The 18,695-nt window shown below is 42.7% G+C and overlaps 1 protein-coding gene across 6 annotated transcripts; it reads right to left on the bottom strand.

The window, feature by feature from the left end:
- Positions 1–753: 753 nt before the first annotated feature.
- On the bottom strand, positions 754–16,802 carry LOC106567845 (arf-GAP with Rho-GAP domain, ANK repeat and PH domain-containing protein 1). 6 transcript variants are annotated; one of them, XR_006758366.1, is made up of 29 exons: positions 16,091–16,799; positions 15,900–15,929; positions 15,611–15,696; positions 15,333–15,467; positions 15,054–15,123; positions 14,820–14,940; positions 14,393–14,610; positions 14,176–14,282; positions 13,897–14,096; positions 13,153–13,238; positions 11,114–11,293; positions 10,712–10,886; positions 9,896–10,021; positions 9,157–9,292; positions 8,866–8,968; positions 8,590–8,806; positions 8,144–8,359; positions 7,777–7,992; positions 7,032–7,137; positions 6,653–6,800; positions 6,436–6,513; positions 6,184–6,258; positions 5,936–6,053; positions 5,651–5,764; positions 3,819–3,881; positions 3,558–3,640; positions 3,376–3,426; positions 3,184–3,247; positions 754–3,092 (listed from the first exon to the last, which is right to left on the bottom strand). XR_006758366.1 is itself a non-coding variant. In XM_045692276.1 (29 exons), exons 1-29 carry the CDS (start codon positions 16,097–16,099, stop codon positions 3,048–3,050), a joined length of 3,444 nt encoding a protein of 1,147 aa, XP_045548232.1. In that variant the 5' UTR covers positions 16,100–16,796; the 3' UTR covers positions 754–3,047. The 6 variants fall into 6 exon arrangements, 4 of the variants coding, with proteins under 4 accessions (XP_045548232.1, XP_045548231.1, XP_013993123.1 ...); XM_045692276.1 differs by having other exon boundaries at positions 3,748–3,878; positions 16,091–16,796; XM_045692275.1 differs by having other exon boundaries at positions 3,748–3,881; positions 16,091–16,795.
- Between the last annotated feature and the right edge of the window lie 1,893 nt (positions 16,803–18,695).

Below are 18,695 nucleotides of genomic sequence, written 5' to 3'. Positions count from 1 at the left end.
TTAGAATGGGGTGGCTGGTAACCTAGTGGTTAGAGAGTTGGGCCAGTAACCGAAAGGTTGCTGGATCGAATCCCCGAGCTGACAAGGTAAAAATCTGTCGTTCTGCCCCTGAACAAGGCAGTTAACCAACTGTTCCCTGGTAGGCCGTCATTGTAAATAAGAATTTGTTCTTAACTGGCTTGCCTAGTTAAATTTAAAACAAATAATAATAATAGAATGTGGGAAAACATTGAAGTTGGGAACAGCAGGTGTGTGTGATCTGGTGTGTAAACCTAACCTATGCTTTGTTTTTTATGAAAGGCAGAGGTAGGCAATGTGCTAGCGTGATGGTGAATGGAAGCAACGTTGTGTGGATGATTCATGTTGGTGCATGTTCTCATTTACCACAGGCACTTCATTTGCTTTAATAAACAATCAAAGTCTTGAAATGTTTTGATTTATGACAAAAATGGACTGTGATTGCCATTCAAATAGTCTAGACTCTAGATACAGCAGCAGTGTGAAGAGACTACCTAGTACAGTGTTTTAGGCGAGCCATTTTTGCAAACATATCCATATCAAAGGCTACAATAAACAATTTACCATCAGAGATCTAGGGTGTAGAAGTAATTTACTTCTCTACCTCTTCAGACCTTTTTTTATTTTGAAGGAGAAATGATCAAACACTGACAGCCCTTTTATTTCTATGCTTCTTCTACAGTAGAAGTGGGTATATTAAATCGGTAATACTTTTGCTTTGATCAACCAACCAAGTCAAAGAGGATTTTTAATGGCCACAGCATCCTGACCTCAGACATAAAAGGAACGGTGGGATAATGATTTTAAGAAACACAAAAACCATACACATTGTATTTCAAAGACAAATTAAACTTTGAATGATATACAATGACATCAACATTTCTTTATCACAATCAGGTACTCAGATAATGATGTATAATCAGCATATTCTGTTGTACTTCAGACACAACCACCCAGCAACCCAGCGCATCAACATTTATACACTTACATCTCTGCTGTTGTCGATGGCTGGAACTGCTGACTACGGCACAAGAAGGAGTTCCCACATGCCTGGCCCATCGCTGTCACCTGTCAGTCACAGTCTCTAACAGCTGGAACAGGGCCCCGTCTTCACAGCTCTAACCCCAGTCCACCCTCTCAGTACAGCGGAATGCTGTTATGGTGTGTATCTGAGCAGCAGTATCTCTGCAGCTCGTGGAGAGGAGATGGGTCGTTCCACAAAAAGAGTGGCATTTGTATCCCTTTGATATTTTAAGTAGAAATTGTGCACCAATGTGTAGTGTTTATAGCTTGGTATATGAAATGAAAGGCCTTTTAAAGATGTACTCTCTAACTTTTGTATAATTTCAGCCAGTGGTTTTGAAAGTGGTGCTCATAGCCAAAAGTGGTCCCTGTTATTTTGTGTACTACGTCGTTCATTTCGTGTGATATGTTACACATTTTGCAATTTGCATGAAATCATATGTATTTTGCAATTTTGTGTGATATGGTACAATAATTTGTGCAATATGTTACAAATGTGTTATGCTTAAGATCCCTGAGTGCATCTTTAATATAGACAACATGAAGAATTCAATAAATCAGATTTTTTTATATGAATAAAGACTTGCTAAAGTTCTAAAAGTCAGCTTTTTGACAGGTCCCTCTCTGACATCTAGGAAGATTTTAACCAACTTAACACCAACATTCCTCCCAAGTTTTCACCATCATTGTAAAGCCCTAGTTATTTTCTTGCTTTGATAAAGTAATTTCAGAAGATAAAATATATAATTATGTGATTAGGGATTCATTTACGTCTGTCCTTCATTTCAACCCTGTAACGTGAACTGAACTCTCCTTTTAATATGGTGAAACTATTCCTTTAAACTTGTTTTAATTTCTTTTAAGAAACATTGAACATATAATAGTCAAATCATAGAGTAAAAGCATGTGAGCTGGTTCTACTCTTTTTGGCCATTTTCTGGTGTTTTGTGGTGGAAAACTGAGCTGGTTGTGCATAAAACTTCAACCCTGTTACCCAAAGATAGATAGGCTACACATTTTTTTTTAAATATTTTTGTTGATGTTGTGAAGATTGCATTCAACCGCCACTCCCTGTTGCACACAACAAGCTTCCATTCCCCCTGTCACAAGGGGATTTCTGGCTTTTTTTAATATGAAATCATCAACCCTGTTACGGTCAACTCTGTTACTTTATTTGAAACATTATTTTAAACGTGTTTTTTTACGAAGATGAACATGTGCTCTTCACGACATAATGTTAAAATATTTTTTTTGTTTTTAAGTTCCACTTCTCAAAAGCCACCGACTTGGTGGAAGGACCCAGATTTAGATACAGAGAGAGAGAGAAACCTCTGGGGATTCGACCAGCCCGGCTCTGGATCGATGCTGAATCTGCAATAGCAACCAGATCAGTCTCCTTTCCCTGCCCTGGCTGCTTTAAGGGTGCTGTCTAGCTAGCCTTACAACTCCGATTCCTTTTCATGTTAAGGTACTGTTAAAGGATGAGCTAATGAAATGAATGAAAGTAATATAAACTGCACATCTCTGTAATGCAACAAGCTGTGGTCTTGAGTAGTGACAGCGTAGAAATCCTGCTCTCCAATCATTACTGACCACCGCTGTTACCATAATGACATGAACAGAAAGCACTGTGTCTCATCTTAGATGGCTTTACGACTGCAGCTCTCCAACATGGTCATTATGTCCCCATAAAAGGGAACCTCAAAGTCAACATAGCGTTTAGATTTTATTTCTCATGTGCCTCTAATATTATTGTTACTCATTTTTAAAATGGGAGTTTGTTGTTATACTGTAGTTCTATACTGCCTCCCCTATTATTACCATAGCTGTGGGTTATAAATAGGTTCAACCAAATATTGACAGAGAAAATATTTACTTTGAGGTTATTGATTTGACATACAGTGAAAGCGCATTTCTTTCCAGAAAAGACCTGAAGACTTGAAAACATCTCTAGTAGTAGATGGGATGGGAAAGCAGGATCAGGTTATTTCCCCTTCAGCCTCAGATCAGGAATCTAGCCTGGAAGCTGCTGGCCACAGATCACCATCATGCTATGAAAATGAATAAATACAAAAAAAGTGATGAGAAAAGCTAGAAAAGTAGAAAAAAGCAGGACATTTTCTTTCACAAAAAGATAATTACCTGGAGGCTCATAAAAGTGGCCAGCCACTCGATCAGCTCGTTCTTTGATTCACAGCACAGGTACCTGAGAAGATTGGTAGTGGACGAGGGTGAGTTAGAGAAGGGCTAGATCTTTACCATGATCCTCAGCAGAGCTTAAGTGCTCTAATTACTACTGTTTAACGATCTTCAGTTGCTACCCAAGATACTCACCATTTCTGTATGACTCGTACTGCCTTCTCACACACCACAGTCATCCCCCAGCTAGAACACAAGATCATAGAGATCATAAGAAAGGAGAGCAAGGACATGATATGGACAGCTGACAGCTGATCATTATTTGAAATGGGGGGTTGCTGGTTAAAGCCCCAAGTGGGACATTCAGAGATTCTCACCATGACGGTGGCTGTAACTTCCTCTTGATACCACAGTAGACCTTCAGAGCATGGACTGAACACTCCCTCTCAGGCTGAGAACTCTACAAGATGGGCAAACAAGGCTGTTGTTACACAAATACTACATATACATTACAGGAGTCTCACACTGTCACAGAAACAACACACATCTCCTTCCATCCTCTCTTACCTTCACTTCTTTGTACAGCCTTAGAGACAAGCCACTGAGCACACAGAGGCGTCTGCTGAAGGTTCCCTTACCCCTTTGACCTTTTTCTTCACAGAATTTGATCAGGCCGTTTCGGGACACATCTACCCTGCCTGCTGTGAAAGGGTACAATCAACTCTCATTTACTTTGTACACATTTTCTACCATATCATTAACACATCTCCTTCCCCCTTTTCATTGGACTTTTTCTTCAGTTATCAATGCTTTTTTTTATAAATAATTTTTACAGAATATATGCAATTGTGTAAGTATATTTATGGTATGTACTGGTCATTCAAAACTCTATGTAGTAAAGTTTAACTTTGTCGTGGCCAAAGGTTTTGAGAATTACACAAATATTCATTTTCACAAAGTTTGCTGCTTCAGTGTCTTTAGATATTTTTGTCAGATGTCACTATGGAATACTGAAGTATAATTACAAGCAATTCATAAGTGTCAAAGGCTTTTATTGACAATTACATGAAGTTGATGCAAAGAGTCAATATTTGCAGTCTGCCCTGACATGCTGTCAATTAAATTCTGGGCCACATCCTGACTGATGGCAGCCCATTCTTGCATAATCAATGCTTGGAGTTTGTCAGAATTTGTGGGTTTTTGTTTGTCCACCTGCCTCTTGAGGATTGACCACAAGTTCTCAATGGGATTAAGGTCTGGGGAGTTTCCTGGCCATGGACCCAAAATATCGATGTTTTGTTCCCCGAGCCACTTAGTTATCACTTTTGCCTTATGGCAAGGTGCTCCATTATGCTGGAAAAGGCATTGTTTGTCACCAAACTGTTCCTGGATGGTTGGGAGAAGTTGCTCTCAGAGGATGTGTTGGTACCATTCTTTATTCATGGCTGTGTTCTTAGGCAAAATTGTGAGTGAGCCCACTCCCTTGGCTGAGAAGCAACCCCACACATGAATGGTCTCAGGATGCTTTACTGTTGGCATGACACAGGACTGATGGTAGCGCTCACCTTGTCTTCTCCGGACAAGCTTTTTTCCGGATGCCCCAAGCAATCGGAAAGGGGATTCATCAGAGAAAATGACTTTACCCCAGTCCTCAGCAGTCCAATCCCTGTACCTTTTGCAGAATATCAGTCTGTCCCTGATGTTTTTCCTGGAGAGAAGTGGCTTCTTTGCTGCCCTTCTTGACACCAAGCCATCCTCCAAAAGTCTTCGCCTCACTGTGTGTGCAGATGCACTCACACCTGCCTGCTGTCATTCCTGAGCAAGCTCTGTACTGGTGGTGCCCTGATCCCGCAGCTGAATCAACTTTAGGAGACGGTCCTGGCGCTTGCTGGACTTTCTTGGGCACCCTGAAGCCTTCTTCACAACAATTGAACCACTCTCCTTGAAGTTCTTGATGATCCGATAAATGGTTGATTTAGGTGCAATCTTACTGGTAGCAATATCCTTGCCTGTGAAGCCCTTTTTGTTCAAAGCAATGATGACAGCATGTGTTTCCCTGCAGGTAACCATGACTGACAGAGGAAGAACAATGATTCCAAGCACCACCCTCCTTTTGAAGCTTCCAGTCTGTTATTTGAACTCAATCAGCATAACATCTCCAGCCATGTCCTCATCAACACTCACACCTGTGTTAACGAGAGAATCACTGACATGATATCAGCTGGTCCTTTTGTGGCAGGGCTGAAATGCAGTGGAAATGTTTTTGGGGGATTCAGTTCATTTGCATGGCAAAGAGGGACTTTGCAATTAATTGCAATTCATCTGATCACTCTTCATAACATTCTGGAGTATATGCAAATTGCCATCATACAAACAGTGGCAGCAGACTTTGTGAAAATTAAAATTTGTGTCATTCTCAAAACCTTTGGCCATGACTGTAGTCATTCAAAACTCATTCAAAATACTGTACCTATGTTGGTAAGAATGGCCTCCATGTAACAGTTCTTCTTGACCACCAGATGACAGTCTTTACCCAGAGAGAAATAGATAGTCAACACTTGCTCCTGATAGTGCAGTGGACGCTCTGTTGGGGGAACCAGAGAAGACACCATGTATTTTACCACTAGTTTACAGTTGAGCACTAGCTTTCGTAATAAAAATGTAAGATATTTCACACATTACCAACAGCTGTCCAACTCCTCAAACATTTAAGAAGAGACTTTGCAACTATAACTGAGGTGTTCTAAACCATTACCTATCTCCTGGTTGCTGTCGACCAGGAAGCAACTCCAGTAGTCCCCCTGCTGTGGATGGATGTTCCTGCGTCTCAGGACCTTACATACCAGCTCCTCAGCACTCACTTCCTGGGAGATCTGAGAGAGGGGAGCAGGCAGGGGAGCTTATGATCATCTGGGTACAAAAAAATTGCAGAAGAACACCCTGTACTGTAGCCTATGGATTCTAGAGTCAAAGGTGAAAGGTGAGAGTGCACATGGAGCTGACCTGAACCAGCAGCTCAGAGCCCTCCTCCTTCCTCTCCAGGTAAACCCCACAGATGGTGAGAGGTGAGGGGCTTCCCTACAGAACAGTATGAAGAGAGAGACACAGCAGGCTAACAGCCATCCTTAGTCCAGCAAATTGTAAGAGATAGATAGTATAGGTCAAGGAAGTCAGGATTTAATCATTTCAGTTGGGTGGCGAACAACTGCTGCAAGGGGTTCTGAAAATGTCATCATGCCATAGGTGTGTGCTCACCTCCTCGGTGTGTTCCTTCTGTGCTTTGATGACATGCGAGATCATGTCTAGCTGCCTCTGAAACTGCTCTGCATCCACCTACCACACAGACAGACAGATGCATTCCATCCATCTGATCAGGCCATTTCATTTGGCTTCTTGTGACAACACAGTACATTTCTCTCTCTTTTTCTTCTATAAATCAGTCATGTCATCAGTGTGAGAGAGACACACTCACATTGAAGATGTCCTGGTAGTTCTGGATGAGATCCTCTACCACCTGTCCTGCGCTGTTATCAGTGCCGTCCATCTGGAAGAGCGTGGGACCAAACACAATGGCCAGGTTGTGCATGTTCATCTGATTCTCATCTGCAAAGCACTGGACGCTTTGGGAACAAAATCACCAGATTTGTACAACAGCATTGCATGTCTTGAACTTTCAAAGACAAATGAGTCAATTCCTTATATAGAAACTGTATAGAAACTGTTTTTATTCTACTTATATGCGAATAAAGGACACATGTCCTGTGGGAAAGAGGAACATTTTTCCAGTATGGAGGTAAAGAAATAAAAAGAGAGGGGAGGACAGACCGACAGAGGTAGAGATTGAGGCTCACCAGTAGAGGTGGTTGATGACAGCCCCCAGAGTGGCTCTGTTGACTCGGGGGAGGCTGTGGAGGAGGGCCTGGTACTGGGACACTCTCTCACTCATCTCACTGATAGCTGGTGGACATAGAAGAAGAACACCTACACATTACAGCACACAACTCCTTGGGGCTACCACTGAGTATGTTTACATGCACACAAATAATTCTATATTAAACTGATTACGGCAGAAGACCGAGTATGAAATTTGTCATGTAAACACCTTACTCTGCTTATCTTAATCGGTGTAAGGTCATAATCAAAGTAAGCATACGGCGATTAAAACACCTTGTTTTCTGAGCAATCTGTAGAATTATTAGGACATGTAAACAGCTTAATTGGCGTTCCAGTGGTTTATTTGATCTGCGTATATGCAAGTACCTGGTAGTGCAAACCTCCCTCTTATGCACGAGTGAAGTGAGTTCAGAAAAACGTATAAATAGTTTTTACTTACAAACTTTATATGTCTGAACTCAGAATCAAATAGCCTTTGCAAAAATACCATGGTCACTGTGGTAGAACGTTCATTTTAATTGACGATTTTCTGCATTTATCAAAAGTCCCATCAGAAGCCGGATTTCAGATGTAAACATAAACATTTTAAACAAACTATTATATTAACCTGCTCAATGATACGACCACCAATACGAGCAGTGAAAAGCAGTGGTGTGGTCATTGTGGTCCACCAGTATTAGAATGTGGGTAGGTCAGACTCACTAGTGGTGTGGAGCCATGGCAGAGAGGCCTGATGGCCATTGAAAACCCCCTCTCCCACTTCCCTGAGGAACCTCTTCAGAACGTTTGCCACGTCATCCACCTGGCGCTCCCCTTCACTCAGACGGACCTTCCGGGGGTCATGGCGGAGAAAGAACAGCAGGGCGGCGATCTTGGAGTTCACACCACACCTCCGATAGATGCCCTCTGACTTCAAACCTGGAAAGGAAATCTCCCATAAAGAAACACATCAACACTGAAGCATTAACACAGACTTACAAATACACTGATAGTGAAATGAGTGAAGCTAGTAAGAGCTTATCTTTTGTTAGGTATCCGTCCCGACCGATGCCATGCTACGTCCACCCACCATGCTGTGTGATGAAGCTCATGCAGCGGTCCACGATGACAGGGACGTCTCTGTCAGTGAGCTGCTGCTTGTCCAGGGGGCCGTCTCCTCTCCCTGAGCCCTGTTGGAGCCCACTCAGCCAGCCCTGGAAGTCAGGCCTCCTGTCCCCCTCCACACGCAGGCTCCTGCCTCCATCCACCAGCACCACAGCACCAGCACCAGCCTCCTGCTCCATGGCTAAAACGGGGACACAAAACAACATACAGTGTCATGACTCACACGATCAAACACTATCTACTTCAGCATGTACATCAACGTAGTAGCTGTTTTATTCTGTTGCAGCCAAAACATATATCACTCTTACATCATTAGTACAACAACACACAGTAAAAAGTTAAACTTCACTAAACTTCTCCCTCTACATACATCCTAATTCCTCCACTGTGACAGTTTCAGGAGTGACTCACAGAGCTCCTTTATTTTGCGCAGGTCGATGTTCTCCACTCGATCTGCTCCGTGGAGGAGTAGGAGCAGTCTGGAGCCCCCCAGGGAGAACCAGCCCAGGAGGGGGCTATGGTGGCTCTGGCCCTCAGTGTAGCGAAACCGGCCCACCCTCTCAAAGGGCCAGCACACCAGGTCCTCTGCTGCAGAGGGGACCAGCGCCTGACATATACAGTAGCAAAACTACTAATTACCAGTCTATCATGATACTCAATAAAATCTAGTTTTAAAGAGGTGGTTACCTTGGCGATGGCCTTGATCCACCCTTTCACTTTGTCAGAGGAGTCTTCTCCAAATAGATAGACTCTCCCAGAGTCATGGTACAGCTCAAAGGAATGGGCATAACTGAGCCAGGAAAGGTACAGTGTGGTAAGAAATATATATATCAACATTTTACTAAAGCCTTCATTGATAGGGTTTTATAAATTCCCAATTATGCCTAAATGGTATAAACAACTACATTTGCTACACCCTGGAAAAGTACATGTGATCTGCTCATGTCATAACATGGGTGAATGTGTTGCCTGTCTTACCCATGTTTCCCTGGGGGATTGACCAACAGACACAGGACATCACTCATCTTCATTCCGCCGCTCTGACTGGAGCTCTTCTCACTCTCATAGTAGCTGAAGTTACCTTGGTTCAGAGAGCACCATCGACGACTAAAATCTAGAGAAAATCTATAAATTTAGCTGATGGTAACTGTATTGGCATTAGTAACACTTTCCTAAGAGGACTGTCCAAGTTAGTCATTATTTCACCTGACCAATTGGCATTCAGATCTAAACAGGGTTGGGGAGTAACTGTAATCTGTTAACAAAAAAACTGTAGCTGTAATCAGTTATATTACAAGCAAAAATATTGTAATCAGATAACAGATACTTTTGAAAAACTAGATGATTACTTCTTGGATTACTTTAAAATTCAGAACGGATGTTTGCTAAATAAAATGATGGCGCCTTTCTATTTTCTCAATGAAAAAGGCGCAAGTTTAAGTTCATTCCATTAATAGTCAGACCACTATTATGACATATCAAATGTGTTTTATGGATCCTTTGTGTCTTCTTCTAATGCCTCTTAAGGGAAAAGTAATCAGATTACGTTACTGAGTTTGGGTAACCCAAAAGTTATGTTACTGATTACAATATTGGACCGTAACTAGTAACTGTAACAGATTACATTTAGAAAGTAACCTACCCAACCCTGGATTTAAAGCATGTCCAAACAAATCCCAGAGATTCGAGTTTATACATAGTGCCATGAATGACCCACCTCCTTTTGCTTTGCCCTCTGTTACTGGCCGTATTGAGGAAGCGGTCTTGAAGAGATAACCAGTGTGTGAGACGGGGAGAGCAGCCTCTAGGAGTGTGCGATCTCCAGCCCTAGACCCTGGCAGCTCTAGAGAGGAAATACGTAGAACTACTGATGTCTCCTATACTGAACAAAACACAGTACAAGTTGAATGTAAAGTTATAGACGAGGGTTCTCTTTCATATATTTTATTGGAGTTTTTCTTTTTTTAAGTGCAAGACAACACAAAACATGTCACCTGGTGGCAGAAAAGCCACACAGCATCCATAAACAACAAATTCATACAATAGGAGACAAAACAGCACTGACAAACAATTTACAACAAAAACATGGAGCAATAATAATGACAGAGTTGATTCAAGACCTTTACGACACCAGCTACGTTGTGGTCAAGAGCTTTGGTAGCGAAAACTAAATAAAATCAATCATATTTATTTATAAATCAAATTAATTTATAAAGCCCTTTTTACATCAGCTGATGTCACAAAGTGCTGTACAGAAACCCAGCCTAAAACCCCAAACAGCAAGCAATGCAGGTGTAGAAGCACGGTGACTAGGAAAAACTCCCTAGAAAGGCCGGAACCTAGGAAGAAACCTGTAGAGGAACCAGGCTATGAGGGGTGGCCAGTCCTCTTCTGGCTGTGTCGGGTGGAGATTATAACAGAACATGGCCAAGATGAGGGGTGGCCAAAAATAGGTGCATTGTTCCAGACCTGTAAATGCACCCAGAAAAAAGATATATAAATGGAGCAGAGGTTTGATTGATGAGACTCCTACCTGTGTTGTGGTTGTGAGTTAAGAACTCCACCTGTAGTATCTGTCCATAGTGTTGGGCCATGGACACAGGGCTGGGCCGCTCTGGATCACCTGTATAACAGTTCACATCTGCTCCACAGAACACCAGAGACAGAGTCTCCAATACATCATCCGTCTGAACAGTACTGCACAGAGCCTGAGAGATAGGCAAGGAGAAGGAGGGAGAGAAAGAGATAGGGAGAGAGAAATGAGAGACAGAGAAGAGAGAGAGAGAGAGAGAGAGAGAGAGAGAATCAGAGAGAAGAAAAGACATGTCTGAACTTTTGAGAGTATGGGATGAGAGAGAGAGAGAAAGAGAGAGAGAAACATATATATAGAGAGAGGGAGAGAAAAGTGATATTTGACAGTAAGTGTGTGTCTCACTTTGTTGAGGGCCTCCTGTTGGCCAAACAGAGCATGGTAGCGGCGGTATTTCCCCTGACAATACTTAGCAGAGACAAAGCGCTGGCGCTTCTCACTATCACTTGATGGGTGGAGTGCCTCGCTTGGTGGCATGTTAGCTGCCCAGAATAGGTTTACCATGTTGTTACCTAACAGGAACACCTGGTGAACAGAGAGTGGCATTAGAACCTTGATCTGAAAGATGTATCCCTTTATTGACAGGGTGAGCTATGAGAGTTCTTCTTTTCAAAGGACAACATGTAAATTAATGCAAATATACAGTTGAAGTCGGAAGTTTACATACACTTAGGTTGGAGTCATTAAAACTTGTTTTTCAACCAATCCACAAATTTCTTGTTAACGAACTATAGTTTTGGCAAATCGGTAGGACATCTACTTTGTGCATGACACAAGTAATTTATCCAATAATTGTTTACATACAGATTATTTCACTTATAATTCACTGTATCACAATTCCAGTGGGTCAGAAGTTTACATACACTAAGTTGACTGTGCCTTTAAACAGCTTGGAAATTTCCAGAAAATTATGTCATGGCTTTAGAAGCTTCTGATAGGCTAACTGACATAATTTGAGTCAATTGGAGTTGTACATGTGGATGTATTTCAAGGCCTACCTTCAAACTCACTGTCTCTTTGCTTGACATCATGGGAAAATCAAAGGAAATCAGCCAAGACCTCAGAGAAAAAATTGTAGACCTCCACAAGTCTGGTTCATCCTTGGGAGCAATTTCCAAACGCCTGAAGGTACCACGTTCATCTGTACAAACAATAGTACGCAAGTATAAACACCATGGGACCACGCAGCCGTCATACCGCTCAGGAAGAAGACGCATTCTGTCTCCTAGAGATGAACGTACTTTGGTGCGAAAAGTGCAAATCAATCCCAGAACAACAGCAAAGGACCTTGTAAAGATGCTGGAGGAAACAGGTACAAAGTATCTATATCCACAGTAAAACGAGTCCAATATCGACATAACCTGAAAGGCCGCTCAGCAAGGAAGAAGTCACTGCTCCAAAACCGCTTAAAAAAGCCAGATTACGGTTTGCAACTGCACATGGGGACAAAGATCGTACTTTTTGGAGAAATGTCTTCTGGACTGATGAAACAAAAATAAAATTGTTTGGCCATATTGACCATCGTAATGTTTGGAGGAAAAAGGGGAAGGCTTGCAAGTCGAAGAACACCATCCCAACCGTGAAGCACAGGGGTGGCAGCATCATGTTGTGGGGGTGCTTTGCTGCAGCACGGACTGGTGCACTTCACAAAATACATGGCATCATGAGGAAAGAAAATTATGTGGCTATATTGAAGCAACATCTCAAGACATCAGTCAGGAAGTTAAAGCTTGGTCGCAAATGGGTCTTCCAAATGGACCATGACCCCAAGCATACTTCCCAAGTTGTGTCAAAAGGGCTTAAGGACAACAAAGTCAAGGTATTGGAGTGGCCATCACAAAAGCCCTGACCTCAATCCTATTGAATATTTGTGGGTAGAACTGAAAAAGTGTGTGCGAGCAAGGAGGCCTACAAACCTGACTCAGTTACACCAGCTCTGTCAGGAGGAATGGGCCAAAATTCACCCAACTTATTGTGGGAAGCTTGTGGAAGGCTACCCAAAACATTTGACCCAAGTTAAACAATTTAAAGGCAATGCTACCAAATACTGATTGAGTGTATGTATGTAAACTTCTGACCCACTGGGAATGTGATGAAATAAATAAAAGCTGAAATAAATCATTCTCTCTACTATTATTCTGACATTTCACATTCTTAAAATAAAGTGGTGATCCTAACTGACCTAAGACAGGACATTTTTACTAGGATTAAATGTCAGGAATTGTGAAAAACTGAGTTTAAATGTATTTGACCAAGGTGTATGTAAACTTCCGACTTCAAATGTACAAATAAGAGGAAGCATAGAGTGAGGAACATAAACAGAGAAAGACCACATATGGGTGGTGAGGATGAGGTTCCTAATAGAATATTCATTAGAAACCTACCTGAATAAGGTTATCAGTCCACACCTTTTCATCCATTCTCAGACTGCGAACTTTGGACACACTCTGGCCCAGACCCCTGTGCACGCCTAAACCACAGAGAGATGTCAGAGTTTGATTTCAATGTCCTCTCCCAGGCATTTGTATCCAATGGAAATGTATGTGCACTGTACCAATGTGGTACAACTTATTCACCTGAAATATTTGTTTATCAAATTCTATTTTATTTGTCACATGCGCTGAGTACAACGGGTGCAGACTTCACTGTGATTGGCTTGCTTACGATCTCTTCTCAACGATGCAGTTAAAAAATACAAAATATTAACACAAGAGGAATAAAATACACAAGGATGGAGCTATATACAAGGAGTACCAGCACCAGATCAATGTGCAGAAGTACAAGGTAGTTGAGGTAGATATGTACATGAAGGCAGGGTAAAGTGACTAAGCATCAGGATAGATAATAATAAGAGTAAAATAAAGAACAGAGTAGCAGCAGGATATAATTAGTGTAAAAGTGTATGTGTGTGTGTGTGCTAGCGTGTATGCGTATGTGTGTTTGTGTTATGTCGGTATGCGTATGTGTGTGTGAATGTAGTGTATGTGGATGTGTGTGTGTTTTGTGTGAGAGTGTCAGTGTAGTGTGTGTGACTGAGTGTGTAATCTGATCACTATAGAAACTGATCAATGCTCTTGACCATTGACTCTCTGAGTTTGGTCTGCCATCTAGGCAAGGTTCTTCTGTACCTGCACAGCACTTGCAAAGGACCACACAGAGGTTGACAGAGGCCCAGTCTGGATGGGGGGCGCCACAGTCTGCACAGCGCTGGTTGGCCTCCACAGACCAGATCTTCTGGGCCACCACATCGCTGGACAGAGAGCGACTGACACAGTCCTGCAGGGCCTCCACCCACTGATCCCTCTGCTGCGCCGACTCGGCCAGAAAACTAACCAAACAGAACAGGGGTCACAGAGGGTTCACTGTGGGATGACAATAAAGGGTCATAGGTCAGAGGTCAGTCTCACCTGAATGTTCTGTAGAAGGTGGTGAGGTTGAAGGACCGTTTGTCTGTGCTCTTCACAGTACCCAGATTCATCTCAATGTAGGTGATGCCAACACCCTGGCTGTGCTCCTGATGACAGAGAACATCACAGGTTTTTAAGGATAACTGACTCCAAAGGACTTTCATTAACATTTTATTTCATTTATTTCATGACAAATGCATGCACCATGGATACACACCTCAGCGTTCCCGTAGAGGAAGACCCTGTCTGCACAGATGACTACATAGACCTTGGAGCGCAGTCCATTCATCTCCAGGTATCCTTGTTTACTAATGAGAGAGACTCCACTATCATGCTGACCACTAGTAAAACTGAAGTTCATAAGGGACATCTCCATGCTGCTACGGCGCTGCTGAATAGTTTCTTTCAGTACTGACACCCATTCCTCCCTGACAGCTGAAAACACACACACACACACACGCACACACACACACACACACACACACACACACACACACACACACACACACACACACACACACACACACACACACACACACACACACACACACACACACACACACACACACACACACATAGATTACACACACAAAGTATTCATATTTCCTCATTGTGATCATTGTTATTTTAGGTGGAACACTTACTGTTGTTTTCAGCACGGAACAAGAAAGTCCTGTTCCTTGTCACCACCTCAAACTTCTGCTCTCCAACGTTAAGCACTTCAGTGACAGACAGTATGTCTATGATCCGCTTTGAGTAGACCTCCTGAGGAAAAGGGAGAGAAGGAGTGAGAAGGGGAGGGTCTAATAAGTAAGGTATTTCACAGTATACACTCTGATCTGTGACACTATGTGTGGGTCTATGGAAGACGTCTGAACCTTCTCATTTTGAAAGTATCGCAGGTACTGTGCATCCAACATCACCCAACGCTTCTGGAAAATAAGGCTCCTGCAGATAAAACAGAGATTATTTACACTCTAATGCATGCACACACACACACATGCATGAACAAACACACAAACGCACGCACACACACACACACACACACACACACACACACACACACACACACACACACACACACACACACACACACACACACACACACACACACACACACACACACACACAGACACACACACACCTCTCCCTCTTACCCCTGAGGTGGGGTCTTGTCCAGCCAGCCCATCTTGATAACAGGAGTGTGGTGAAGATCAGAGTCTCCGAGGTCGTATGATCGTGACAGTGTGCAGGCAAGATCGATACTGTCTTCATCAACCGATGATGTTCTCCTGAGAACAGAGATACACACAAAAGTAGCAAGGACATCACCTTATCTCATCACATTTTGTCCAGTTAAGTATAATATAACCAAAACATGCAATCAAAGGAATCACACACAACTCACATGCAAAAGAGTTAAAAAGAAACACACCTGCTTGCTTCAATGTCCTCACACTCAACCTCCTCCACACTAAACTGACTGCGGAAGCAGTTCTGCATGGCTCGCAATGAGTCCTCCTATGATGCAGAATACAAAATTCGAACAATGTATAAAAATGTCATCTTTTATACTTCAATGACTTGTGTACAAAAATAACTCTGGCATATGTACAATCACTAACAGAAACAACCGACAGTCAATCCCTCTAAACATCTGTAATCACACAAAATAAGAGACAAATGTAGTACCTAAACATCCACACATCAGATGCATAACGTACCTGGTCTGCCATGACATCTGAGACGAATAACTGAAGCCAAAGGATTACAGTAAATAAATAGTTTCTCTGTTATGTCGGGAAATGTACAACTGCGTCACATGTTCCAATGACAAACCACACAATCCAACAGAGAGTCAGACCTCACAACTGATAGTAAGGAAGTAAATTAATACAGTAACTTCATACAGTACCTGATTCATGTTTTCTCGGAGTCTGAGATTAGTTCACATAGGTAAACTGACAGGGTTCGAGTAAGAAATGGGCACTGTCATCTGGCCACCTGCTTGGGATGGTGAGCCCCATCCTTCTGACAATGTTCCTCTTATCACAGCAGGTATATACAGGAAGTGGGCTTAGTAAACTGCTGTCAGAGAGACTGATGTTCCTCATGAAACTGTAATCACCCTGAACAAACAGCCTTTATCTGACATTTACAGCAGCTTCTCTAATGGCACAAGGCCACATGCATATGAATAAGGTATGATCATTTACATATTGCCAGAGTGTAATTAAAGGTCAACCTGTTCAGGCTGACCTGTACTGTATCTTCTGTATATTAGACAGTATATTATAAGGAATACAACTCATTGTAATTTTATGAAAAATAACACTATTGTTTGAATAAATCTATTGATAAAAGTCCATTTTCAACAGATAATCTCAGATATATCATAGAAGCAGATCAGAGAACACAGCAGACAGGTAAAGCATAGCAGCGAAAGACAATACCTGTAGCAATTGGGCTCTTGTAACTGTGCTGAACTGCTACCTTAGGACAGAAGATCTTGTAGACGCAATGAAAGATATGCTCAGTAAAATCAATGTACTGGATTGACAATATATCTCTGAAAAAGTATTTTGCCTTTGCAATAGTGAAGTTTACACTCACCAACCTTAGTCTTCTTTCCCTCTTCTCTGGTGAGTGACAGATGTGAGAAGAGAGAGAGAGAGAGAGAGGGGGAGAGAGAGAGGGAGAGAGAGAGAGAGAGAGAGAGAGAGAGAGAGAGAGAGAGAGAGAGAAAGAGAGAGAGAGAGAGAGAGAAAGAGAGAGAAAGAGAGAGGGGGAGAGAGAGAGAGAGAGAGAGAGAGAGAGAGCGAGAGAGAGAGGGAGGGAGAGAGCGAGAGAGAGAGAGAGAGAGAGAGAGAGAGAGAGAGAGAGAGAGAGAGAGAGAGAGAGAGAGAGAGAGAGAGAGAGAGAGAGAGAGAGAAAGAGAGAGAGAGAGAGGGAGGGAGAGAGAGAGGGGGGGAGAGAGAGATAGAGGGGGAGGACGCAGAGAGCTGTGTGTTGGCAGCGCACTACATTGCTGCCTGCCATAAGTTGAGGGACAGTAATAATACCTTGTTGAGGGACCAATAAACCTGCACATGTACTCTACTGTATGGCTATTGTTATTGTTGAATGTATGGTTATTTTGACCCTTGGTTATTGTTGTTACTGTTGTCCCGTTGACATCATTCATTCTTTATTTATTTATATATTGTAAATATCCAAAATAATCTTTGGCAATATGTACATTGTTACATCATGCCAATAAAGCAAATTGAATTGAGAGAGAGAGAGAGAGAGAGAGAGAGAGAGAGAGAGAGAGAGAGAGAGAGAGAGGGAAAGAGAGAGAGAGAGGGAGAGAGGGAGCGAGAGAGAGAGAGAGAGAAAGAGAGAGAGGGAGGGAGAGAAAGAGAGAGAGAGAGAGAGAGAGAGAGAGAGAGAGAGAGAGAGAGAGAGAGAGAGAGAGAGAGAGAGAGAGAGAGAGAGAGAGAGAGAGAGAGAGAGAGAGAGAGAGAGAGAGAGAGAGAGAGAGAGAGAGAGAGAGAGAGAGAGAGAGAGAGGGGGAGAGACAAAGAGAGAGAGAGGGGGAGAGAGAAAGTGAGGGAAAGAGAGAGAGAGGGGGAGAGAGAGTGAGGGAAAGAGAGAGAGAGAGAGAGGGGGAGAGAGAAAGAGAGAGTGAGGGAAAGAGAGAGAGAGAGAGAGGGGGAGAGAGAAAGAGAGAGAGAGGGGGAGAGAGAGAGAGAGGGAGAGAGAGAGAGAGAGAGAGAGAGAGGGGGAGAGAGGGAGTGAGGGAAAGAGAGAGAGAGAGAGAGCGAGAGAGAGAGAGAAGTCATGCAGAAGAACAGCTCCTGACATGTTATAACTTTTTGGTTGTTAAAAAGAGCGAGATTGACACGATTAAATTAGCAAAAAATGTATAGGTAATCAAATTGTACAACTGAAGATCAACACAGGAGGAAAAGATTGACAGAGAGTGAATTAAAAGACTTCATCGTGGTAGCTAGCCAAATTCAAATCTGTCAGCTAGCTTACCGTCTAGCTCTAACTGTTTACTGGTGGTAACCATAGCAACATGGCCACTGAGGCAGCGCTAGATACTGAGAGACTTTCCCCCCCTTTTTTTGAATACCCAGCAGAAATCAAATCAGAGAAGAGAAGAATCAATTTTAAACACAGAATTCTGAGGGAGAACCCAGAAACTTTGTTTGCCGACTGCTCACAAAACAGGACCGTTATAAACCTGTTATTTTACACAGACCACACTACTGCCTGGCATACAGCTGTAACCAGGCATTTCAGCTATACCACAAAGAAAGGCATCTGCAAGGGAAGGCAAATCCACATTTTTGAGGACAGCGATAAGGACCAGGAAAACAGGTTTCTGACGGTAAACATGTACCAGAACGGCATTATCATGGTCCCGGGCAGTGAGGCTGCTCTCAGCTCTTTTGCGCAGGACTTCCCCAACCTAACGAAGATAGCGGAAAGCAAAAAAGGAATGGACAGCACTCCGACCTCTCCCCTCACCT

Source organism: Salmo salar, chromosome ssa13, assembly GCF_905237065.1.
Source record: "Salmo salar chromosome ssa13, Ssal_v3.1, whole genome shotgun sequence".
In the NCBI taxonomy this organism is placed as follows: Eukaryota; Metazoa; Chordata; class Actinopteri; order Salmoniformes; family Salmonidae; genus Salmo; species Salmo salar.
Note: the sequence above shows the minus strand (reverse complement) of the source record. Positions and strands in the feature narration are given on the sequence as shown.

Bases quoted from the DNA above. Each gene is read 5' to 3' on its own strand.
- LOC106567845 (XM_045692275.1), bottom strand. The intron at 14,097-14,175 runs GTGAGACTGACC...CTGTTTGGTTAG, and splicing joins ACCTTCTACAGAACATTCAG to TTTTCTGGCCGAGTCGGCGC. The intron at 6,801-7,031 runs GTGAGCCTCAAT...TTGTTCCCAAAG, and splicing joins GTCATCAACCACCTCTACTG to CGTCCAGTGCTTTGCAGATG.